Source organism: Heterodontus francisci, chromosome 39, assembly GCF_036365525.1.
Source record: "Heterodontus francisci isolate sHetFra1 chromosome 39, sHetFra1.hap1, whole genome shotgun sequence".
Taxonomy (NCBI): Eukaryota; Metazoa; Chordata; class Chondrichthyes; order Heterodontiformes; family Heterodontidae; genus Heterodontus; species Heterodontus francisci.
Genome location: NC_090409.1, coordinates 17175586 through 17203160, shown reverse-complemented (window position 1 = coordinate 17203160; position 27575 = coordinate 17175586). Strand labels below are relative to the sequence as shown.

General features: G+C 43.0%; 1 protein-coding gene across 1 annotated transcript in view; it reads left to right on the top strand.

Annotated features, from left to right (window-relative positions):
- LOC137352825 (probable G-protein coupled receptor 139) overlaps positions 1-24449 on the top strand; it is a 58831-nt gene extending 34382 nt beyond the window's left edge. Inside the window, exon 2 of the mRNA XM_068018680.1 lies at positions 23518-24449. Within this exon, the coding sequence (XP_067874781.1) occupies positions 23518-24449 (932 nt within the window). The remainder of the gene's footprint in view (positions 1-23517) is intronic.
- The last annotated feature ends 3126 nt before the right edge of the window (positions 24450-27575 follow it).

Sequence of the window (27575 nt, the reverse complement as noted above, 5' to 3'; positions counted from 1 at the left end):
GGAGTGGCATTGCTAATCAGGGATAGTATCACAGCTGCAGAAAGGGAGGTCGCCGAGGAGGGTTGGTCTACTGAGTCAGTATGGGTGGAAGTCAGAAACAGGAAAGGAGCAGTCACTTTATTGGGAGTTTTCTATAGACCCCCCAATAGCAACAGAGACACGGAGGAACAGAAGTAACAGGGTTGCTGTCATGTGTGACTTCAACTTCCCTAATATTGATTGGAACCTCCTTGGTGCAAATCGTTTGGATGGAGCAACTTTTGTCAGGTGTGTCCAGGAAGGTTTCCTGACTCAATATGAAGATAGGCGGATGAGAGGGGAGGCTATGTTGGATTTGGTGCTTGGCAACGAACCAGGCCAGGTGGCAGATCTCTCTGTGGGAGAGCATTTCGGTGATAGTGATCACAACTCCCTGACCTTTACTATCGTCATGGAGAGGCATAGGAGCAGACGGGATGGGAAAATATTTAATTGGGGGAGGGGAAATTACAATGCTATTAGGCAGGAATTGGGGAGCTTAAATTGGGAACAGATGTTCTCAGGGAAATGCACGACAGAAATGTGGAGGTTGTTTAGGAAGCACTTGCTGTGACTGCTGGATAGGTTTGTCCCGATGAGGCAGGGAAGGGATGGTAGGGTGAAGGAACCTTGGATGACAAGAGATGTTGAACAGCTAGTGAAGAGGAAGAAGGAAGCTTACTTAAGGTTGATGAAGCAAGGATCAGAAAGGGCTCTCGAGGGTTACAAGGTCGCCAGGAAGGAACTGAAGAATGGACTTAGGAGAGCTAGAAGGTGACATGAAAAAGTCTTGGCGGGTAGGATTAAGGAAAATCCCAAGGCGTTCTACAGTTATGTGAGGAACAAGAGTGAGGGTAGGGCCGATCAGGGATAGTGGAGAGAACCTGTGCCTGGAGTCGGAGGAGGTAGGGGAGGTCCTTAATGAATACTTTGCTACAGTATTCACTGGTGAGAGGGACCTTGTCGTTTGTGAGAACAGCGTGAAACAGGCTGATATGTTCGAACAGGCTTATGTTAAGAGGGAGGATGTGCTGGAAATTCTGAAGGACATGAAGATAGATAAGTCCCCGGGGCCAGACGGGATATACCCAAGGTTTTAACGAGAAGCGAGGGAAGAGATTGACGCGCCTTAGGCGATGATCTTTGCGTCCTCTCTGTCCACTGGAGTAGTACCAGATGATTGGAGGGTGGCAAATGTTACTCCATTGTTCAAGAAAGGGAATAGGGATAACCCTGGGAATTATAAACCAGTCAGTCTTACGTTGGTAGTGGGCAAATTATTGGAGAGGATTCTGAGAGACAGGATTTATGATTATTTGGAAAAACATAGTTTGATTAGAGATAGTCAGCATGGCTTTGTGAGCGGCAGGTCATGCCTCACAATCCTTATTGAATTCTTTGAAGAAGTGACAAAACACATTGATGAAGTAAGAGCAGTGGATGTGGTGTATATGGATTTTAGCAAGGCGTTTGATAAGGTTCACCATGGTAGGCTCATTCAGAAAGTAAGGAGGCATGGGATAACATGGAAATTTGGCTGTCTGGATACAGAACTGGCTGGCCTCTCGAAGACAGAGGGTGGTAGGAGATGGAAAGTATTCAGCCTGGAGCTCGGTGACCAGTGGTGTTCCGCAGGGATCTGTTCTGGGACCTCTGCTCTTTGTGATTTTTATAAATGACTTGGATGAGGAAGTGGAAGGCTGGGTTAGTAAATTTGCCGATGACACAAAGGTTGCTGAAGTTGTGGATAGTGTGGAGAGCTGTTGCAGGTTGCAACGGGACATTGAAAGGATGCAGAGCTGGGCTGAGAAGTGGTAGATGGAGTTCAAAATGGAAAAGTGTGAGGTGATTCATTTTGGAAGGTCGAATTTGAATGCAGAATACAAGCTTAAGGACAGGATTCTTGGCAGTGTGGAGGAACAGAAGGATCTTGGGGTCCACGTCCATAGATCCCTCAAATTTGCCACCCAAGTTGATAGGGTTGTTAAAAAGGTTAAGTATGGTGTGTTGGCTTTCATTAACAGGGGAATTGAGTTTCAGAGCCACGAGGTTATGCTGCAGCTCTATAAAGCCCTGGCTAGACCACACTTGGAATATTGTGTTCAGTTCTGGTCGCCTCATTATAGGAATGATGTGGAAGCTTTAGAGAGGGTGCAGAGGAGATTTACCAGGATGCTGCCTGGACTGGAGGGCATGTCTTCTGAAGAAAGGTTGACGGAGCTAATGCTTTTCTCATTGGAGCAAAGAACGACGAGAGGTGACTTGATAGAGGTGTACAAGATGATGAGAGGCATAGATAGAGTGGATAGCCAGAGACCTTTTCCCAGGGTGGAAAGGGCTATCACCAGGGGGCATAATTTTAAGGTGATTGGAGGAAGGTTTCGGGGAGATGTCAGAGGTAGGTTCTTTACACAGAGAGTGGTGGGTGCGTGGAATGCACTGCCAGCGGTGGTAGTAGAAGCAGATACATTAGGGACATTTAAGCGACTCTTGGATAGGTACATGGATGATAGTAGAATGAAGGGTATGTAGGTAGTTTGATCTTAGAGTAGGTTAAAGTGTCAGCACAACATCGTGGGCCGAAGGGCATGTACTGTGCTGTACTGTTCTATGTTCTATAATTTTGGAAATATATTAAAGAGCAGGAATTAAGGTAGTAGGAATACAATGGCATATATAGGTGTCTGAATGTGGAATTCAGCCCTCACACTGACCGACACAGAACATGAAAACAACAAGTCAGACAGTGAGAACGATCATGTCCTGAAATGGATTCAGTGGATTAGGATAGAGGCAGGAAAAAGCTGCATGTTGTGCATTGCAAAAGACCGAAAGAGAACAACAAATCTCTGTGATATGTTCTAAATTCTGAAAAATTCTATGTGAAAATGAAAAATACCAAGGATTGTAATTAAATTTCAAAGAATTTAGATTAGGTCGACAGCACTTTGAGTGAGACAGCTCCAGTGCTAAGGGCCGTATGGTCCCTTCCTGTGCTGAAAGATGTTATTGTTCAGTCTGTTTTGCTAATGTGCTTTGTGAATTATAATTTTCTTTACTACTCAGAATGGAGATTTGATCTTATTTTTTCAAAGACATGTTTCAAAAAGACCAGCTAAAAGGGTTACTTTGCTGGCAGTTTAAGATGGCTACATAATTTTAACGCTGTATCCTACAGTGCAATGCATGTGAGGAGGGATACAACATGTATGCTCATAACCCAGGAAGAACCAAGTTCCAGGCCGTTTACAGGAACTACCTGTTCTCTTTAGCAAGAGAAAATTACTGCTCACTGCTATGTTTTGAATGACTGAGTGACTGTCATGTGGCAAGCCCTTCCCTATCTGTGGTTTTAAATTTGTGTCCTTCTGATGAAGAGAGAAAAGAAGCAACTGGACTTTGCCACGTGCAGACCCATTTGGGCGCTCGCTCTCTCTCTCTCTCTCTCGCTATCCCAGCCTGAAAGCATTCAAATTCTTCCTGTTGACTGACAACCTTTGCATACTCCAGCTACAATCACAAACCCTGTTGGAAGAAATCATCTGCATCACAGTCGCCAAGGGAACCAGTAAACAATCTTCTACGTCATCAAACTAAAGCACTCAGGTCCATAGAATTCAGCGAGAAACCAACCGAATGAGCAAACACCACCGACTGTATACCCATTTTTATCCATGGACTCTAAATTAAGCAATCTATCTTTCCCCACGCTGTAACCTATGCGTATGAGCGAGTGCGTGTGTATAAATCTCCAGAATGTGTGAGTGAAAGTTGGCGTAATCTTTGTTTTTTTTGTGTTCAGTTTAGGTACAATAAAGTTAACCTCTTTCTTTGTTAACTCAAGAAAACCCGTCTGATTGTTTCCTGTTATGATCATAGCAAGTAAGTCATCAAGCAACTACCGAATTGGCCAGTACATCCACTTTAAGAAAGAATTATAATTTGTGTGGTCAAAAAGAAGAGGGAACAGGGGGGAATAAAAGCAAAATACTGCAGATGCTGGAAACCTGAAATTAAAACAAGAAATGCTCGTAAAACAAGAAATGCTGGTAAAACTCAACAGGTCTGGCAGCATCTGTGGAGAGAGAAGCAGAGATAACGTTTCAGGTCAGTGACCTTTCTTCAGAACGGACAAATATTAGAAATGTAAAAGAATTTAGGTAAGTAAAGCAGGGGTGGGGCAAGAGATCACAAAAGAGAAGGTGTTGATAAGGCAAGATCACAGAAAATAAATGACCAGAAGGTCATGGAACAAAGGCAAACCGTATGTTGATGGTGTGCTGAAAGACAAAGCGTTAGTACAGAGAGGGCGTGAATAGATGATAAAGCACAAAACACTCCAAGCACCAATATCAATTAATAAAAACAAAAACCATGGGTAGGCACAGTAGAAACAAACTAAACATACGAAAAATCCTGACATGAAATAACTCAAAAAAGTGGGGAAAATAACTAAACATGAAGGGGGGCGTCATTGTCTGAAATTATTAAATTCAGTGTTCAGTCCGGCAGGCCGTAGTGTGCATAATCGGTAAATGAGATGCTGTTTCTCGAGCTTACGTTGATGTTTGCTGGAACGCTGCAGCAATCCCAGGACTGAGATGTGAGCATGCAAGCGGCGTTGGTGGGGGGCGGGGGGGGGGGGGGGGGGGCGGGTGGGGGTGGTGGGAGTGGGGGAGCACAGGAAAGCCCTTCGACACCTCCTCACTTGACCAAAGCATTGTCCATATAAGCAAGCTGTAACTGTGACAACTGCAAATGAGCCTGTGCTCGCCGACACCTGTGATGAATATATCCTTCTGATTCGTGGATTTAACTAAAGTAGGAAGATGCACGAAACCTGCAATATGGTTTAATCCAACCAGCCTTTGACTTCACTTTTGAGTAGTAAAACCCTTCAAGACTGGTTTGCAAATCATATCTTTCCAATGAATGAAATCCCCAATTCTATTCTGGAAACGATATGCCTTTTATGCAGTTTCATGTCCATGTGCTGCATGTATTTTGTAAGTGAAAATTCTTTAAATATGTTTATTAAATTCACAGTACTGTGCACGTGACAAATGGTAACCATCACAATAAAGAGACTATTACACAGTTCAAACGAATTGCAGGAGAAATAAAACTTGCAATTTTATCTTTTGAAGGATTTTTCAAACATTACTTAAACAAGTGTTTGTAATATCTCTCGAGAAGAGAATTGTATTACATAATCAACCTTTGAATAAAACAAAGCTTGTAATGTGTTTATTCATTAGCATTCAGCGTTGTGACAACTGAGTCATGCACACTAATTTCCTCAGTGGAGCTATCCCTCTGCTATAAATAAGCAGTTTGTAAACGAATTACCACCACTTGCAGGCAGTTAGAACATTGTTTGCATAGTCAAAAGCCTTTTCTGCTTCACACAGAACATGGAATATCCAGCAATTTACCTCATAATACGCATTTACTATCCTCTGCTTGCAGCTGTTGGTGTTCCTGGTAAGATACTGATATTTGTGGCTAATTGTGTAGCTTTCAATTTTACTCTTCCTGTTATGTATGCTATTTGTCTTGATCTGTTTGCTATCCAGTTCCTTATTCAATAGTATGTGTTCTTTAAATGGTAATTTCAATAATATTCATGTTATTGTTTATTTTCAACTGTACTAAATTCCCAAAGTCATTATAAATAACTAATGTTTCATGCCAGAGTTTACAGCAATGCAGAATCATCGACTCAAACAGCACAGCATGAGGCAATTTTGCCTGTTGCCAACGTGTCCGTTCTTTCAATCTGCTTTTCAATGTATTCCCTCAGCCCAGCTCCTTCCCCATAACCCTTCAAACTATTCCTCTTAAAGCACACTTTTATCTTTGGAAACCTCCTGGTAAAGTTCGGCTATATCGTCTCCAAGGCTTTGGCGTCCTTACTGTTATGCAGTGCGCAAACTTTTACACCAGCAGCAGCTAGGGCCTAACCAAGGATGTTTTTAAAAGTCTTAACATAACTTCTTTGTTTTCAGGGCTACATTCTGCTTTCTATCCCTTTGCCAATTACGTACCCAAGTTGCCACCCTTCAATAAAAGCACAATACTGCGGATGCTGGAAATCTGAACTAAAAGCAAGAAATGTTGGAAATGCACAGCAGGTCCGGTAGCATCTGTGGAGAGAGAAGCAGAGTTAACGTTTCGGGTCAGTGACCCTTCTTCAGAACTGGCAAATATTAGAAATGTAAAGGGTTATAAGCAAGTAAAGCCCGGGTGGGACAAGAGATAACAAAGGAGAAGGTGTAGATTGGACAAGGCCACAGAATAGCTGACCAGAAGGTCATGGAGCAAAGGCATACAATATGTTAATGGTGTGTTGAAAGACAAAGCATTTGTACAGATAGGGTGTTAACGGACTGAAACTTGAAAAGCAGCAAGTACAAACATGTACAAAAACAGTGGGTAAGCAAACTGAACAAACTAAGATCAAATAAAATAAACATACAAATAAATGTAAAAAAGAAAAAAGAAAAAATAACTAAAATTGAAAGTAAAATGGGGGGCCCGTCATGCTCTGAAATTATTAAACTCAATGGTCAGTCCAGCAAGCTGTAGTGTGCCTAATCGGTAAATGAGATGCTGCTCCTCGAGCTAGCCTCAGGTGCAACACCGACATGTCATCAAACCTGCAGACAAGTGTGGTGCTGCTGTTGTATGGCATACCTCTACCTTGCAGAGACTCGGCGCCAACTCACAGACACTTCTTCCTACCTCCCTATGGACCCGGACCCCACCATCGAAAATCAAGCTACTGTCCACAGGACTGCTACTGACCTCTTCTCCTCTGGAGATCTTCCCTCTACAGCTTACAACCTCATAGTTCCACAACCCGGGCAGCCCGTTTCTACCTCCTTCCCAAAATCCACAAACAGGACTGTTCCGGCAGCCCTATTGTTTCAGACTGCTCCTGCCCCACTGAACCTATTTCTTCCGATCTTGACACTATCTTTTCTCCGCTGGTCCAGTCTCTTCCCAACTACATCCGTGACTGTTCTGACACCCTACGTCTTTTTGACAATTTCCAATTTCCTGGCCCCAACCGCCTCCTCTTCACTATGGACGTCCAATCTCTCTACAACTCCATCCCCCACCAGGACGGTTTGAGGGCTGTCCGCGTCTTCCTTGAATAGAGGCCCAACCAGTCCCCATCCACCACCACCCTCCTCCAACTGGCTGAACTTGTTCTCACATTGAACAACTTCTCCTTCAACAACACTCACTTCCTTCAAGTAAAAGGTGTTGCTATGGGTGCCCGCATGGGTACTAGTTATGGTTGTCTTTTTGTGGGATATGTCGAGCATTCTTTGCTCCAGTCCTACTCAGGCCCCCTCCCCCAACTCTTTTTCCAATACATTGATGACTGTATCAGTGCCGTTTCCTGCTCCCGCCCGGAACTAGAAAACTTTATCAACTTTGCTTCCAATTTCCACTCTTCTCTCACCTTTACATGGTCCAGCTCTGACACTTCCCTTCCCTTTCTCGAGTTCTCTGTCTCCATCTCTGGGGATTTGTTGTCCACTAATATCCATGATAAGCCCACCAACTCTCATAGTTACCTCGACTACGCTTCTTCATACCCTGCCTCCTGAAAGGACTCCATTCCATTCTCCCAGTTTCTCTGTCTCCGACGCATAATGATGCTACCTTCCATGACAGCGCTTCTGATATGTCTCCCTTTTTCCTCAACCGAGGATTCCCCCCCAACCGTGTCCGGCCCATTTCCCGTACCTCTACCCTCACACCTTCCCCTCCCTTCCAGAACCGTAACAGGGTACCCCTTGTCCTCACTTTCAACCCCATCAGCCTCAATATCCAAAGGATTATCCTCCATCATTTCTGCCACCTCCAGCGTGATGCCACTACCAAACGCATCTTCCCCTATCTTCCCCTGTCAACATTCCGAAGGGATCATTCCCTCCGCGACACCCTGGTCCACTCCTCCATTAACCCACCACCTCGTCCCCTTCCCATCGCACCTTCTCCTGCAATCGCAGGAGGTGTAATACCTGCCCATTTACCTCCTCTCTCCTCACTATCCCAGGCTCCAAACACTCCTTTTCGGTGAAGCAGCGATTTACTTGTACTTATTCAATGTAGTGTATTGCATTCGCTGCTCACAATGTGGTCTCCTCTACATTGGGGAGACCAAACGCAGACTAGGTGACCGCTTTGCAGAACACCTCTGCTCAGTCCTCAAGCAGGACCCTGAGTTTCCGGTTGCTTGCACTTTCAACACTCCCCCCTGCTCTTATGCTCACATTTCTATCATGGGCTTGCTGCAGTGTTCCAGTGAACATCAACGCAAACTCGAGGAACAGCGTCTCATTTACCGATTAGGCACACTTCAGCTTGCCGGACTGAACACTGAGTTCACTAATTTCAGAGTATGACGGGCCCCCAATTTTACTTTCATTTTTATTTATTTTTTCTTTAATACATTTTTTGTATGTTTATTTTATTTCATCTTAGTTTGTTCTGTTTGCTTACCCACTGTTTTTTTTCATGTTTGTAATTGCTGCTGTTCAATTTTCAGTCCGCTAACACCCTATCTGTACTAATGCTTTGTCATTCAACACACCATGAACATATTGTTTCCCTTTGCTCCATGACCTTCTGGTCAGCTATTCTGTGGCCTTGTCCAATCTACACCTTCTCCTTTGTTATCTCTTGCCCCACCCCCGCTTTACTTGCTTATAATCTAATTACATTTCTAATATTTGCCAGTTCCGAAACATTAACTCTGCTTCTCTCTCCACAGATGCTGCCAGACCTGTTGAGTATTTCTAGCATTTCTTGTTTTTATTACCACCCTTTAAGTTCTGGTATTCGCTGGAATTACAGGAAGGATGAGATCACATTCGGAGGGGTACAGAGAGACTTATGAAGGTGCTGCCAGGAATGGAGAACTTCGGCTATGCAGAATGAGTGGATAGGCTTGTGCAAACCTGTCAGAACTCTTAACGTTTGTTGATGAAAGGTGTTCAACCTCTCTTTAAACAGATACTGCCCGACCTGCTGAATATTCATAACATTTTCTGATTTAATAGGCTGGGGTTGTTTCCTTTGGGACAGAGAAAGTTGAGGGGACATTTAATTGAGGTGCATAACATTATGAGGGACCTAGAGTGGATAGGGAACCTATATCCCTTGTCAGAGAAATCAACATCCATGGGGCATGGATTTCAGGTATTTGAAAAAATGATTAGAGGAACGTTAAGGAGTATATTTGTCACCCAATTTCTGAAAATCACTACCTGAAAGGTGCTACAGCTAAAACTAAAAATACATTTAAAAACACACACATATAGACTTGCATATGCATTTGAGGTTTTGCAACTTACAGGGCAACTAACAAATAGCTGGAAGGTGAATTTAGGCTGCATTACTCTCGTTCGGACGGCAAAAAGGGGCCGCAGGGGCTCCTTCTGTGTTGCAAATTTACTATGTTTCTATTGTTCTCTGCTTCATATCAGGTGCCTCAATTTTCTGAACAGGTCTGTCATGAGGTATCTTATCAAATACTTTTGGAAATTTACATGTAGAAGAATCTAAAGCCCTCTCTACATAAACTGTCCCTGTTGTTTTAGCGAAGAACTCAATCAAGTTAGTTAGAATGGATTTCCCTTTAATAATTCCATGTTGACTGGCTCTTATTAATTCATACTTCTCTAAGTGAGAATTAATTTATTCCTTGACAATAGTCTCCAGCAGTTTCACCAGCACTGTTGTTAGACGTGTTGTCCGACAGTTACCAGGTTAATCGTTCTCACTTTTTGAGTAAGGATGTAGCACTTGCAATCCTCCAGTTCTATGACCTCGTTCCAATCTCCAAGGATGATTGAATAAATTGTGATCAGAGCTTCCGCTATCTCCATCCTTGCATGGCTCAGCAAACTAGGATGCATCCCATCTGGTCCAGCGAATGGTTTAACTTTGAGTAGATACAAACTAACTAACGCCCCTTTTCTTATCCTATACACGATATATCCTCCTTCTCCTTCGCTGTAACATTAACTTCATTCTCTTCTATTGTGATGACATTAAGCATTAATCTTTGGTGTTGTTTTTAATGGTGTTTTTAAATCACAATTCAATATCGGCATGTATTTGTTTTATTGCCCGAAATGTCCAGGGATGGACAATAAATTCTGGCCGAGCCAGCGACGCCCACATCCTATGAAAGAATAAAAAAATGCAATATCGTAATTCTTTACTGCTTTTCGATGTGTAATTTCAGGCCTATTCTATTTATAATTTCTGTTATTTGTTCACTTCCTGCCATCACCTAAATCGTCTTTCAGCGATGACACTTTTATAGTTTCCATTGAATTAACTTCTCCATCACTTTGTTATTCCTGAATTTTATTTAGTCATGGAACATTATTAGCTTTGTTCCTTCATTATAATTTTGAATTCAGTGTTGATTTATTCACTTCCTTTCTATGTGTAGCAATAACAACACTGTTAAGCATAGTTACCTTTTTCATCCTTTTCTACTTTTACCCTTTAATTTATAATTTATGTTGTTTCTCTTCCCTTATTCTAATGTCTACAGCCCATTGTTACGTATTACTTATGCATTCTCATTTTACTGAGTTCTCATGCATTCTTATTGATCCTATGTTTAATTTTGACTTATTATATCTCACTTTGCATAAAATATTTTTATTCTGTTACTTTCCACGTTCTTGACATCTCTCATTTCGTTGTCAGTGTATCTTATGCTTTTCTGAAAACCAATCAATTGACAAATTTTCTATTCATTTTTTTCTGACATTTGCTGAATAATCTCCATTCATCATTGACTCTTCAGTTTTATTACTCCTTTAAAGTTCATTTGCAATCCCGTTTTTTTTCGGTTGATAACTGCCCTCTTTATTAAAGCAGACAATTGTTTGCTTATTTGTTCCATACCGATCATGATTGTTTTAGCGCTACCATTTATATCAGTCTTCCAATATGCAGTTGATGTTTAAAGTTCTCTTTACAATTTCGGCCAAACTCCAAACTCACGACTGATGTAATTGTTATATTAACTCATCAGATGTAATCACGAACTTTATGGTGTATATTTATACGTTGTATTTTCACCTATTATTACCTCTCAATGTACTATCGTTACTTCCCCTTGGTGTAACCACGAAATTCATGGTTTCCGTTTATGTGCTTCACCTTCACCTATCATTACCTCTTGATCAATTATTGATCTTTCCCCTTACTGTAAACACTCAATTCCTGATTTATGCATATGTGTTGTACTAGCACTTATTATTAGTTCTCGATATGTTATTGTTCTTTTCCCTTACTGTAGTCAATCATGGTTGATATTTGTGCGTGCTATTGTCACCTAGTATTGCCGAACGATGCAGAACTGGTCTTTCCCCTTATTGTAATCTCTCATTCGCTGTTTATAATTCTGCGATTTTATGTCAGTGGTTATTACCTTTCTATGGATTGCTGACTTTTCTCCTTAAATCAAATAATGCTCCCATTCTCCAACCTAACCTTGTAGCTAAAATTCCTCATCAGTGGTACCAATCTGTTAAATCGCCTCATCAACCTCTCAAGGACCTCACATCCTTCCACAAATGTGTTGACTATAACTGTGCGAAAGACTCTACTTGTGGTCTAACTCGAGCTTCATAAAAGTTGGACATAGCTTCCAAGCTTTTGTTCTCAATTCATCTCAATTTATGAAGCCCGAGATCCAATATGCTATGCTAAATAAACTCTCAATATATCCTCCCACAATGAAGGATCAGGGCAGATTGGCCCCAAAGTACTTCAATCCTGCACACTATTTAGACCTGTGCCATTTAGTCATTATTTACTATCCGCATCTCGTCTGCCAAAATGCACCACCTCACATTTCCCAGTATTGAATTCAACTTCCACCGATTAAGCACACTAGAGCCTGCCGGACTGAACACTGACGGGCCCCCCATTTTACTTTTATTTTCAGTATTCCTCTTTTTCCTTTTTTTATATTTGTTTGTGTTTATTTTATTTCATCATAGTTTGTTCAGTCTTCTTACCCACAGTTTTTTTTTCATGTTTGTACTTCCGGCTGTTCAACCTTAAGTCCATTAGCACCCTATCTGTACTAATGCTTTGTCTTTCAACACACCATTTGCATATTGTTTGCCTTTGCTCCATGACCATATGGTTAGCTATCCTGTGACCTTGTACTATCAACACCTTCTCATTTGTTATCTCTTGCCCCACCCCTGCTTTACTTGCTTATAACCTTTTACATTTCTAATATTTGCTAGTTCTGAAGAAGGGTTACTGACCTGAAAAGTCAACTCTGCTTCTCTCTCCACAGATGCTGCCATACCTGTTGAATATTTCCAGCATTTCTTGTTTTTATTTCAGATTTCCAGCAGCCGCAGTATTTTGCTTTTATCCATTGTGTTCGCATTCTGCGAACCTATCTATGCCGTTTTCAGTCAATTTGTATCTTCATACTGTATGACGTTTGGTAACATGGGAAAATTTTGAGTATAACCAAAAAAAAATCGTGTTCACCACAATGAACTTTGAGGAACGTTACTATCTACCATCCTCCAGTCTGACAAAAAAAACTTTCGGTTTTCTATCTTTAAGCAAATTATTTATCCAAGCCGATAGTGGCCCTACTTTTTAATAAGCCTCATTTTTGTTAACCAGTCATTTATCGAGCCATAGAGTCATGAAGTCGTACAGCATAGAAATAGGCCCTTTGGCCCACCGCGTCCATGCTGACCATAATGCCTATCTATACTAATCCCACCTGCCTGCATTAATTCCATATCCTTCGATGCCTTGCTCATTCAAGTACCTGTCCAGGTGCCTCTTAAAAGTCGCTACTGTTCCTGCCTCCACTACTTTTTTTTTTAGAACATTACAGCGCAGTACAGGCGCTTCGGACCTCGATGTTGCGCCGACCTGTGAAACCATCTGACCTACACTATTCAATTTTCATCCATGTGTCTATCCAATGTCCACTTAAATGCCCTTAAAGTTGGCGAATCTACTACTGCTGCAGGCAGGGCGTTCCACGCCCTTACTACTCTCTGAGTAAAGAAACTACCTCTCACATCTGTCCTATATCTATCACCCCTCAACTTGAAGCTATGTCCCCTCGTGTTTGCCATCACCATCCGAGGAAAAAGACGCTCACTATCCACCCTGTCTAACCCTCTGATTATCTTATATGTCTCTATTAAGTCACCTCTCCTCCTCCTTCTCTCCAACGAAAACAACCTCAAGTCCCTCAGCCTTTCCTCGTAAGACCTTCCCTCCATACCAGGCAACATCCTAGTAAATCTCCTCTGCACCCTTTCCATAGCTTCCACATCCTTCCTATAATGCGGTGACCAGAACTGCACGCAATACTCCAGGTGCGGTCTCACCAGAGTTTTGTACAGCTGCAGCATGACCTCGTGGCTCCGAAACTCGACCCCCCTACTAATAAAAGCTAACACACCATATGCCTTCTTAACAGCCCTATTAACCTGGTTAGCAACCTTCAGGGATTTATGCACCTGGACACCAAGATCTCTCTGTTCATCTACACTACCAAGAATCTTCCCATTAGCCCAGTACTCTGCATTCCTGTTACTCCTTCCAAAGTGAATCACCTCACACTTTTCCGCATTAAACTCCATTTGCCATCTCTCAGCCCAGCTCTGCAGCCTATCTATGTCTCTCTGTACCCGACAACATCCTTCGGCACTATCCACAACTCCACCGACCTTAGTGTCGTCTGCAAATTTACTAACCCACCCTTATACACCCTCTTCCAGGTCATTTATAAAAATGACAAACAGCAGTGGCCCCAAAACAGATCCTTGCGGTACACCACTAGTAACTACCTCCTCTGGCAGCTCATTCCAGATACCCACTATTCTTTGTTTAAACAATTTACGCCTTTAATCCCCATTAAATCGCCTCCATCTCACCTTAAATCTATGCCCTCTAGTTTTATTCACTCCTACCATGGGAAACAGACTCTGGCTAATAATCCCATCTATGCCTCTCATAATTTTATATACCTCTATCATGTCCCCGCTCAGCCTCCTTCGCTCCAGGGAAAACAGACCCAGCCTATCCAATCTCTTTATAAATTAAGCCCTTAAAACCAGGCAACATCCTTGTGAATCTTTTCTGCACCCGCTCTATCTTAATCACATCTTTCCTGTAGTGTGGCGACCAGAACTGCACACAGTACTCTAAATGCGGCCTGATCAACGTTTCTGTGCAACTGTAACATGACGTCTCAACTCTTGTACTCAATGCCTCGGCCGATGAAGGCAAGCATGTCATATGCCGTCTTCACCACCCTGATTACCTGTGTTGTCACTTTCAGGAAACTATGGACTTGCACCCCAAGGTCTCTCTGCTCAACAACACTCCCCAGGGCCCTGCCATTCACTGCCCTGGTTTAACTTCGCAAAATGCATCACTTCACACTTTTCTGCGTTAACTTCCATTTTCCACTCCCTTCCCCACTTTCCCAGTTGCATCATGTTGTAACCTGAGACAGCCTTCTTCACTTTCCTCTCTAACCACCAATTTTGGTGATATTTGCAAACATACTAATCAAGCCCCTTACATTCACATCCAGGTCATTAATATATATGACAAACAACAGAGGGCCCAGCACTGATCCCTGCGGCATACCACTGGTCAGCGGCCTCCAATCTGAAGAACAACCCTCCACTACCACCCTCTGCCTCATATGACCAAGCCAATTTTCATCCAATTTGTTAGCGCACCCTGGATCCCCTGTGTTCGAACCTTCTGGACCTGTCTACTATGCGGGATCTTGTCAAAGGACTTGCTAAAGTCCATGTAGACAACGTCCATCGCCCTGCCCTGGTCAACCCTCTTGGTCACCTCCTCGAAATACTCAATCAAATTCGTGAGACATGAATTCCCACGCACAATGTCATGTTGACTATCCCTAATCAGACCATGCATTTCCAGCTGCATATAAATCCTGTCTCTCAGAATCCCTTCCAATAACTTTCCCACCACTGATGTAAGATCTCACCGGCCTGTAGTTCCCTGGTTTAGGCCTGCTGCCCTTCTTAAATAAAGGCATCACATGCGCTATCCTCCAGTCTTCCGGTACCTCACCTATGGTTAACGATGATACAAAAATCTCTGCCAGGGCCCCAGTTATCTCCTCCCTTGCTTCCCATAGCATCCTCGGATACACCTAGTCAGGCCCTGGGGATTCATCTACCTTAATGTGCATCAAAACCTCGAACACCTCCTTCTTTCTAATGTTGATATGCTGCTTGAACTCACTAGCTTCCATGACCTTCCCCACGGTAAATATGGACGAGAAATATTCATTAAAGAACTCTCCTGTTTCCCGTGGCTCCACACATAGATTGCCACACTAATCCTTAAGGGCACCTACTCTCTCCCTAGCTACCCTTTTCTTCTTAATCTACTTATCGAATCCTCCTTTATTTTATCTGCCAGGGAAATCTCATGGCCCCTTTTCACCCTCATAATTTCCTTCTTCAGTGTAGTCTTACATCCCTTATACTCCTCGAGGGACTCGCTCAATCCCAGCTGCCTGTACCTGACATAGACCTACTTCTTTGTCCGGACCAGACCCTCAATATCCCTCGTCAACCACATTTCCCTAAACTTGCCAGCCTTGCCCTTCCATATAACAGGAACTTGACAGCCCTGAACTCTTCCTATCTCACTTTTAAAAGGCTCCCGCTTGCCAGTCGTCCCTTTACCTGTAAACAGCTTCTCCCATTCAAATTATGAGAGTTCCTGTTTTTATTTTATTTGGAGATACAGCACTGAAACAGGCCCTTCGGCCCACCAAGTCTGTGCCGACCAGCAACCACCCATTTATACTCATCCTACATTAGCCCCATATTCTCCACTACATCACCACCATTCTCCTACCTCCACTAGGGGAAATTTACAGTGGCCAATTTACTTATCAAACTGCAGTTCTTTGGCTATGGGAGAAAACCTGAGCACCCGGCGAAAACGCACACAGACACAGGACCAACATGCAAACTCCACACAGGCAGTACCTAAAACTGAACCCGGGTTTACTGGTGCTGTGAGGCTGCGGTGCTAGCCACAGCGCCAGTGTCTGATCCCTTCGACGTTAAGAACAAAGAACAAAGAACAGTACAGCACAGGAACAGGCCATTCGGCCAGCCATGCCAGCGCCGATCTTGATGCCTGCCTAAACTAAAACCCTCTACACTTCCGGGGTCCGTATCCCTCTATTCCTATTCTATTCATGTATTTGTCAAGATGCCTCTTAAACGTCTCTATGGTACCTGCTTCCACCACCTCCCCCGGCAACAGGTTCCAGGCACTCACCACCCTCTATGTAAAGAACTTGCCTCGCAAATCCCCTCTAAACATTATCGCTCTCACCTTAAACCTATGTCCCCTAGAAACTGACTCTTTCACCCTGGGAAAATGCTTCTGACTATGTAACTCTGTCCATGCCGCTTATAACTTTGTAAACCTCTACCATGTCGCACCTCCAGCTCCGTCGTTCCAGTGAAAACAATCCGAGTTTATCCAACCTCTCCTCATAGCTAATGCACTCCGAACCAGGCAACATCCCACTCAACCTCTTCTGTACCCTTTCCAAAGCATCCACGTCCATCTGGTTGTGTGGCGAACAGAATTGCATGCAATATTATAAGTGTGGCCTAACTAAAGTTATGTACAGCTGCAGCAGGAATTGCCTATTTTTATACTCTATGCCCCGACCTATGAAGGCAAGCATGCCATATGCCTTCTTGACTACCTTATCCACCTGCGTTGCCACTTTCAGTGACCTGTGGACCTGTACGCCAGGATCTCTCTGCCTGTCAATACGTCTAAGGGTTATGCCATTTGCTGTATACCTCCCACCTGCATTAGACCTTCCAAAATGCATTACCTCACATTTGTCCGAATTAAACTCCATCTGCCATTTCTCTGCCCAAGTCTCCAACCGATCTATATCCTGCTGTATCCTCTGACAATCCTCATCACTGTCCGCAACCCCACAAACCTTTGTGTCGGCCGCAAATTTACTAATCAGACCAAATACATTTTCCTCCAAATCATTTATATATTCTACAAACAGCAAAGTTCCCAGCACTGATCCCTGCAGAACACCACTGGTCACAGCTCTCCATTCAGAAAAGCACCCTTCCACTGCTACCCTCTGTCTTCTATGACCGAGCCAGTTTTGTATCCATCTTGCCAGATCACCTCTGATCCCATGTGACTTCACATTTTGTATCAGTCTGCCATGAGGGACCTTGTCAAAGGCGTTACTGAAGACCATATAGATAACATCCACTGCCCTTCCTTCATCAATCATCTTTGTCACTTCCTCAGAAAACTCAATCAAATTAGTGAGACACGATCTCCCGTTCACAAAACCATGCTGCCTCTCGCTAATAAGTTCGTTTGTTCCCAAATGGGAGTAAATCCTCTCTAATAATTTCCCTTCCACTGACGTAAGGCTCACCGGCCTATAATTTCCTGGATTATCATTGCTACCCTTCTTAAACAAAGGAACAAGATTGGCTATTCTCCAGTCGTTTTTTTTAGAGATACAGCACTGAAACAGGCCCTTCGGCCCACCGAGTCTGCGCCGACCATCAACTACCCATTCATACTAACCCTACACTAATCCCATATTCCTACCACATCCCCACCTGTCCCTATATATTTCCCTACCACCTACCTATACTAGGGGCAATTTATAATGGTCAATTAACCTATCAACCTGCAAGTCTTTGGCATGTGGGAGGAAACCGGAGCACTCGGAGGAAACCCACGCAGACACAGGGAGAACTTGCAAACTCCACACAGGCAGTACCCAGAATTGAACCCGGGTCGCTGGAGCTGTGAGGCTGCGGTGCTAACCACTGCGCCACTGTTCCGCCATTCTGGGACCTTACCTGTAGCCAATGAGGATGCAAAGATTTCTGTCAAGGCCCCAGAAATTTCTTCTGGCACATTGTCAAACAATTGCTTTAATCAATATAGAAAATGTCCACCACATTCCCTTCATCAACCTCCTCTGTGATTTCATCAAAAATTCAATTATGTTAGTCAAGCATTATCCACCTTTTACAAATCAGTGTTGATTTTCCTTAATTAGCTGAAATGTCTCCAAATGCCAGTTGACTGTATCTCTGATTGTTGTTTCTAAAACCATACCCACAACTGATGTTAAACTGACAGACCTGTAATTACTGAGAATGACTTTGCACCCTTTCTAAATTAAAAGGGTCACGTTTTACCACTCTCCAATCCTCTGGCACATCCCCTGTATCCAGAGAAAATTCGAAGATTACGGAGCTCTTCTGCTATCACCACTACCATTTTCTTCAGCAACCTGGGATGCAACCTACCTGGTCAAACGACCTATCTGCTCTAAGAATAGTAGCCTGAACAGTACGATAAAAGCAAAATACTGTGGATGCTGGAAATCTGAAACAAAAACAAGAAATGCTGGATTCACTCAGCAGGTCTGGCAGCATCTGTGGAAAGAGAAGCAGAGTTAACGTTTCGGGTCAGTGACCCTTCTTCGGAACTGACAAATATTAGAAAAGTCACAGATTATAAACAAGTGAGGTGGGGGTTGGGCAAGAGATAACAAAGGAGAAGGTGCAGATTGGACCAGGCCACATAGCTGACCAAAAGGTCACGGAGCAAAGGCAAACAATATGTTAATGGTGTGTTGAAAGACAAAGCATTAGTACAGATTAGGTGTGAATATACTGAATATTGAACATCAGCAAGTGCAAACCTGAAGAAAAACAACCTGAAAAAAACAGTGGGTAAGCAAACTGAACAAACGAAGATGAAATGAAATAAATGCAAAAAAAGATTGTAAAAAATGTAAAAAGGAATGCAAACAAAAGGAAGAAAAAATAACTAAAAATGACTGAAAAAGAACCGTGACAGGGTTCCCCTTGTCCTCACTTTTCATCCCACCAGCCTCCATATCCAAAGGATCATCCTCCGCCATTTTCGCCACCTCCAGCGTGATGCCACTACCAGTCGCATCTTCCCCTCCCTTCCCCTGTCAGCATTCCGAAGGGATCGTTCCCTCCGCGACACCCTGGTCCACTCCTCCATTACCCCCACCACCTCGTCCCCGTCCCAGGGCACCTTCCCTTGCAATCGCAGGAGGTGTAATACCTGCCCATTTACCTCCTCTCTCCTCACTATCCCAGGCCCCAAACACTCCTTTCAGGTGAAGCAGCGATTTACTTGTACTTCTTTCAATGTAGTATACTGTATTCGCTGCTCACAGTGTGGTCTCCTCTACATTGGGGAGACCAAGCGCAGACTGGGTGACCGCTTTGCGGAACATCTCCGCTCAGTCCGCAAGCAGGACCCTGAGCTTCCGGTTGCTTGCCATTTCAACACTCCCCCCTGCTCTCATGCTCACATCTCTGTCCTGGGATTGCTGCAGTGTTCCAGTGAACATCAACGCAAGCTCGAGGAACAGCATCTCATCTACCGATTAGGCACACCACAGCCTGCTGGACTGAACATTGAGTTCAATAATAATTTCAGAGCATGACAGCCCCCCACTTTACTTTGTTTTTCAGTCATTTTTAGTTATTTTTTCTTCCTTTTGTTTGCATTCCTTTTTACATTTTTTACAATCTTTTTTTGCATTTATTTCATTTCATCTTCGTTTGTTCAGTTTGCTTACCCACTGTTTTTTTCAGGTTGTTTTTCTTCAGGTTTGCACTTGCTGATGTTCAATATTCAGTATATTCACACCTAATCTGTACTAATGCTTTGTCTTTCAACACACCATTAACATATTGTTTGCCTTTGCTCCGTGACCTTTTGGTCAGCTATGTGGCCTGGTCCAATCTGCACCTTCTCCTTTGTTATCTCTTGCCCAACCCCCACCTCACTTGTTTATAATCTGTGACTTTTCTAATATTTGTCAGTTCCGAAGAAGGGTCACTGACCCGAAACGTTAACTCTGCTTCTCTTTCCACAGATGCTGCCAGACCTGCTGAGTGAATCCAGCATTTCTTGTTTTTGTTTGAGCCTGAACAGTACGTCCTGCTTATCAATTTTCATCCCATCCATTCACCCCTACCATCTCCGCTTCAACCAAACTTTAATCAGCATCCTACCCCTTAGCAAACATCGATGCAAAGTACTAAGTATATATGTTAGCATTTCCCTTCACCTCGAAGCATTTTTCGCCTTCCTTGTCAGTAATGGGCCCCACACTGCCTCTTACTACCTCTTACTATTTACATGCTGGTGAAAGAGTTTCAGTTCCATTTTATGCTAACTGCCATTATATTCTCATATCCCCTCTTTTTTAAGTGGTATTTTCCTCTACATTTCCCATTTTCCTTTTATATTAATCACTCATGAATTTCATGCATTGTTTTAAATCGTAAGTTGACAGTTGACTTGACCTAAGTTGTGTGTTTTTTTAATCTTTGATCTAATCTATTGATTCACTGGGATTTTTGTTGTACTTTGCTTTAGAGACAAAATGCAGCATAGAAGAATGATGTGCTTACCATATTGTCTGGGTTGGCTGTTTTAAAGAGCTGTTAAATGTATTGCACGTTACTGCTCATAAATCTCATTCAATCAGTATTCAATTACCTTTAAAAAGTTGCATCAGTTATTGTTTTGCCGATCATAACAACTTGCAATGTGTAAAAAAATTACTTCCTCATGCAGCTTCTGTTTCCTTTGCCAATTCCGATAGTTATTGAAACATCTGCCACGAGAAACAATCCTTCATGATTTTGAACCTCTCAATGAAATTTCCCCTTCAGCATGTTTTTGTTGTTGCAAACAGCTCGAGTGTTGTTGTCTCGCAACATACTAATAGGAATAAAAACAAGAAACGCTGACAATACTCAGTAGGTCTGGCAGTATCTGTGGAGAGAAAACAAAGTTAACGGTTCAGGTCAGTGACCCTTCTTCAGCGCTGGAAGACATGTCAGAAGCGCTGTCATGGAAGGTAGCATCATCAAAGCAGATACGTCAGAGACAGAGAAACTTGGAGCATGGAATGGACTCCTTGCAGGAGTCAGGATGTGAAGAAGTGTAGTCGAGGTAGCTATGTGAGTCGGTGGGCTTATAATGAATATTAGTAGACAGACTATCCCCAGAGATAGCTACAGAGAAATCGAGGAAGGGGAGGGAAGTATCGGAGGTGAGCCATGTAAAGGTGAGAGGAGGGTGGAAAATGGAAGTAAATTTGATAAAGTTTTCCAGTTCGGGGCGGGAGAAGGAAATGGCACCGATACAGTCATCAGTGTACCAGAAAAAGAGTTGGGGTAGGGAGCCCTGAGTAGGGCTGGAAAAAGGAATGTTCGACACATCCCACAAAAAGACAGGCATAACTGGGACCCATGTGGATACCCATTGCAACACCTTTCACTTGAAGGATGTGAGTAGAGTTGAAGGAGAAGTTGTTCAATGTGAGAACAAGCTCAGCCACGTGGAGGAGGGTGGTGCTAGATGGGGACCGGTTGGCCTCTGCACAAGGAAGAAGCGAAGATCCCTCAAACTGTCCTGTTGGGTTTGGGGGTGTAGAGAGATTGGCTGTCCATAGTGAAGAGGATGCGGTTATGACCATGAAACTGGAAATCGTCAAAAACACGTCGGGCGTCAGAAGAGTCACAGATGTAGGTTGGAAGAGACTGGACCAGTGGAGAAAAGATAGAGTCAACATGGGACAAAATAATTTCAGGGGGGCAGGAACAGGCTGAAACAATGGGCCAGCCAGGACAGTCTCGCTTGTGGATTCTGGGAAGGAAGTAGAAGCGGGCTGTCTAGGGTGTGGAACTATAAGGTTGGAAACTCTAGACTGAACATCTCCAGAGGAGATGAGGTCAGTGACAGCCCTGTGGACATTCACTTGATGTTTGGTGGTGGGGTCCTTATCCAGGGGGAAGTAGGAAGCAGTGTCTGAGAGCTGGCGCTGAGCCTCTACAAGGTAGAGGTCGGTACGCCATACAACAACAGCACCACCCTTGTCTGCAGGTTTGGAAGAAGTGTCTGAGCGTTGGCACTGAGCCTCTAAAAGGTAGTAATAGAAATTTTGCAATCATGTCGTGAATATGCCATTATAAAATCCTACAAGGCGCTTCAAAGGAATGTAATCAAATAATGTTGGCACCAAATCACATAGGGTGATCTTGGGGCAGAACAGCTTGCCAAGGAGGTAGGTTTTTGTGAGTGCCTTAAAGAAGGAAAGAAAGGGACAGTGTTAGAGATTTTAAGGGAGCATTTCCAAATTTTATGTTCGAAATTTCCAAATTCGGCCAGGAAATGCACATTCATCAGAATTGGAGTAGTGCACCTTTCACGTTCGGATATATGGCTGGAGGAGGTTTCAAAGATAAGGGCGAGGCAATTGCTATATTTGAAAACAACCATGATAACTTTAATATCGACACGTTGCTCAACAAGGAGCCAATGTACATTATTGTGCACAGAGCATAATGGATAAATAGGACTTGATGCGAGTTATGATACAGGAAGCAAAGTTTTGTATCAACATCAGTTTATAGATTTTGAAAGATGATATTCCAACGAGAGGAGTTGGAATATTTCATTCTATTGCTAAGCAAGGAAGTAAAGTCTTTCATCCTGGCACCATTCGCGTCAAATGGCTGTGCTCTGTCTCTGCAGCCTTCGGTTCTTTCATATAATGTAGTGCCCAGAATTGGTCTCAATATTCCAGTTGGGACCTAACCAGTAATTTAACAAGATTTAGCATAACTTTAGTTTTTTTGTTTCCTTTCCCAATTTCATTCTTCTCTCTATCTGTGGTTTCTTAACTTATCAATGTTGTGATATTTTAATGTTACCATATTTTTTACATTCATGAATAATTCTGCCGTTTGTATGGTAGCTTATTATAATTTGTGAATACGCTCTGATCGTTTTCACATTGTCTTCCAGTGTGCATTAACCTTTTTTTCCTCAGTTATTAAGTTTGCTGTCTTTTTTTACTGCAGCATTTAAATCGATTATTTTCAATTTGCTGTTATCTGCCATTCCTTTGCTGAATTTTACTATTTCATTTCCCTTTTAGCGTAATTTTCTAGCTTAATATTAATTTCAATAGTTTTATTTTTCTTAACTCCATTTATTGCATCTTTCATTCCTTATCAGCCTTCATTGTTTTGTTCTGTCCCCCATTAATATCCCAGTGTATTGGATACTTTCTTTTTCATTTCCTGCATTACTGTGAAGCCCTAATTGATAACTAATTTTGTGAGCATTATTTCATGGCATTACTTTCAATTTATTATAGATTTCATATGAATATGTTTAGTTTCATCCACAAGTAACGCGAAGTGTGAATGAATCACATACATTGCCACAGAAAGCAGAACATTATAGTTTTCATACAAAATCCCTCTAAGCATTTCTCGTGGCATTTTTCATTCGTCTTATTTCTTGCAGTTAACCTGGTGGTGATAGTGATCCTTTACCGAGGAAGGTGCGGTCTCTCCAAATGCATCACTCGTTACCTGGTGGCGATGGCAGCTGCTGATCTAATGGTGGTGTTCTTTGCTGTTATATTGGAGCAGATTAACAAAATGTATTTCCTATTTAGCTTCTTGTTCATTACACCGATATGCTCTCTCAGCCTTGTTATGACAGTAGCAGCCTTGGACTGTTCGGTTTGGCTTACAGTCACATTCACTTTTGATCGCTTTATAACAATTTGCTGTCAGAAGCTGAAAAGAAAATATTGCACAGAAAGAACAGCGACGGTGGTTATAATAATAGTATTTTTGGTGAGCTTTGTGAGGAGCATTCCATTTTACTTTGCAATTGATCCTTACATTATAATTGACGATGTACAATGGTACTGTACTGGAAAAGCAGAATACTTTACTTCAACAGCATGGAAGGCATATGAGTTAGTTGACAGTATTATAACACCTTTACTACCGATCCTTTTAATTATGTTGTTCAATGCTTTAACTGTCAGAGATATTATAGTCGCAAATAGGGCCCGCAGGAGGTTGTGGAACATTATTGATAATCATAATGATCCAGATAGTGCAAACCGTAGAAAATCAATGATTTTGCTCTTTACTGTATCCGCCAATTTCATATTACTGTGGATGACATATGTTGTGCATTCTTTAAACTGGCAAGTGCAAAACTTCTATTACAGAGACAAATATTTGAATAACCCGATATACATCGCACAACAATTTGGATTTATGTTGCAGCTTCTCAGCTCCTGCACAAACACGTGTATCTATGGACTGACACAAAGGAAATTCAGGGAGGAGCTAAGTAATGGAGTGAAATATTTATTTACACTAAATGGGAAATTATGCAAATATCAAACAACTGGAAGTAACTTGAGTCATAATTAATAAATCTGGACTATGAAACTATCGGATTGTTGTAAAAACCCATCTGCTTCACTCATGTCCTTACATGGTCTGGCCTACATTTGACTTCAGACCCACAGCAACGTGGTTGACTCTAAACTGCCCAATGAAGTGGCCTAGAAACCATTCAGTTTTATAGTGTACTTCACTACAGAAAAGTCAAAAAAGAATAAAACTGACAGAACACCCAGCATCGAACAAGGCAAAAGAAACGATAATGGCACACCCAGCCCAGTTGATGCTGAAGAGTCTTCCTTACTAAAATATATCGATTATTGACAGAATTGCGAAAGAAGTCACACACTCCAGACAAGAAACATCCCGACAGCCAATGTCCCAGTCTCCTCTATGACCATTAGCCGCAGGAGCGACCCATCAGAGGTGGTGACTCAGTGATATACAGATATACGGGAGAGAATTGCCCTCGAAGACCTCAACATTGACTGCAGACCCCATGAAGGAAGAATGTGCAGGTTTCTGGGGAGAATGCAAGGTAACGGCGTTCGGTGAATTCCTCAATTAGCCAGCTGGTGCAGACACGATTGAATGAATGGCCTCCTTCTGTGCTGTAACAATTCAGTGATTCCGTGATTATGTGGTTCTGTGAAGTCTCATGGCATCAGGTCAAACATGAGCAATGCAACATCCTGCTGATGACCACCTGCCGTCCTCCCACAGCTGATGAATAAATATTCCTCCGTGTTGAACACCACTTAGAAGAAGCACTGAGGTAGTAATGGCATGGAAGGTACTCTGGGCGGAATGCCTCAGTGTCCAATATTAAAAGAGGCTCTGTTGTTGACAGAGCTAGCCAAGCCCTGAAAAACATATCGGCCATAATGGGCCTGCGCCAGATGGTGATGTAACCAACAAGAGGGTAAAACCTGCTTAACCTCACCCTCAGCGAAGTACCTGTTGCAAACGCTGAAAAGTAGGAGTGGCCAAATTTCAGTCCATATGTAGATCACGTCCCTTCTATACACTGAGAATTCCATCTATTGTGTTGTGTGGTACTACCAATATGCAAAATAGGATAGATTAAGAGCAGACCTTCATCTCAACTTGGCATCAATGAGGCGCTGTAGGGCATCAGCAGAATTGTATTCAGCCATAATCTGTAACCTCGTGGTCCAGCATATCCCTCACTGTACCATTACCATCAACCCAGGGGATCAATACTGGTTCAATGAAGACTGCAGCAGAGCATTCCAGGATCAGCACGAGGAATACCTAAAAATGCAGTTCCATCCTGGTGGAACTTCAACACAGGACTGTATGCATGCTAAACAGCAGAATCAGCATCAGATAGACAGAGATAAGCGATCCCACAACTAATGCACCAGACCGAATCTCTCCAGTGCTGCTGTAACCAGTCGTGATTGATGATGGACAAGTAGACCATTAAACCCCGAACCAGAGGAGGAGGCCGCACCGCATCCACAAGCTCAATGATGGGGCAGTCCAGCACACCAGTGCAAAATGCATTTTCAACCATATTCTGCGAGAAATGCCGAGTGGATGATCCTTCTCGGCCTCCTCTTGAGGTCCCCAGCATCACAGTTGCCAGTCTTCAGTCAATTCGATGCACTCCACGTGATATCAAGATACAGCAGAAAGAACTGCAGACAGCAAAGGCCATGGGCCTTGACAACATGCGGACAGGATTATTGAGGACTTGCTCTCCAGAACTAGCTGCGCCCCTAATTACGTTGTTAAGTACAGCTGCAGCACTGTATTTACCTAGCAATGTGGAAAATTCCCAAGTATGACCTGTCAACAAAAATAGGAAAAATCTAATCCGGCCAATTACTGCCCCGTCAGTCTAATGTCATTCATCAGTAAAGTGATGGAAAGTGTTGTCAATAGTGCTACCAAATGGCACTTGCTCAGCAATAACCTACTTAAGTAGGTTCAGTTTCTGTTCTGCCAGGGACACCCGGCTCCAGACCTCATTATAGTCTTTGTCTAAACATGGACAAAATATCTTAGTTCAAGAAGTGAAGTGAGAATGAGTGACCTTGAACCAAGGCAGCACTTGAGAGATTGTGGCATCAAGGAGCCTTGGTCAAACTAAGGTCAGTGGAACTCAGGGGCCAAACACTCTATTGGTTGGAATCATATCTAGTGCAAGGAAAGACGGTTGTGGTTGTTGGAGGCCAAACATCTAAGGCCCAGGACATCACTGCAGGAGTTACTCGGGGTAGTGTCAAATGCCCACCCATCTTCAGCTGCTTCATCAATGGTTTGCCCTCCATAATAACGTCGAAAGTGGTGATATTTTCCGATGATTTCACAGTGATCAGAAACATTCCCACCTCCTCAGTTACTAAAGCCACCCGTGTCCATAAGCAGCAAGACTTGGACAACACTGAGGCTTGGGCCGATGAGTAGCAAGTGACATAGTTGCCTCACAAGTGCCAAACAATGAACATTTCCAGCAAGAAATAATCTAGTCAGTTCCCCTTGACATTCAATGGAATACCGTCCCTGAATCCACCACCATAAACATGCTGGGGGTTGCCATTAACCAGAAATTCAACTGGACCAGCTATATGAACACAGTAGCGACAAGAGCAAGTCATGGGCTAGCATTTATATGCGAGTAACTCATTTCCTGACTCTATTATCTACAAGGCGCACGTCAGGAGTGTGAAGGGGTACTGTCCACATGACTGGATGAGTCTAGCTTCAACAACACTGAAGAAGACCAACACCATCCAGGACAAAGCAAGTTACTTCACTGGCTCGCCATTCACCACCTGAATCATTCACTCCGTCCGCCGGAGCGGCACAATGGCAGCAATGTGTACCATATACAAGATGCAGTGCAGAAACTTGCCAAGCTTCATTCGACAGCACCTTCCAAACCTGTGACCTCTACCACCTAGAGGAACTAGGACAGCAGACACATGGGAACTCCACCGCCTGCAAGTTCCTCTGAAAGGCACACAACATATTGATATGGAGCGATATCACCGTTGCTGAGTCAAAAACCTGGAACGCTGTACATAATCGCACTGTGGGTGTACCTGGACCAGATGGAATTCAGCGGTTCGAGAAGATAACTCACCACCACCTTCTCAAGGACAATTAGGAATGGAAAATAAA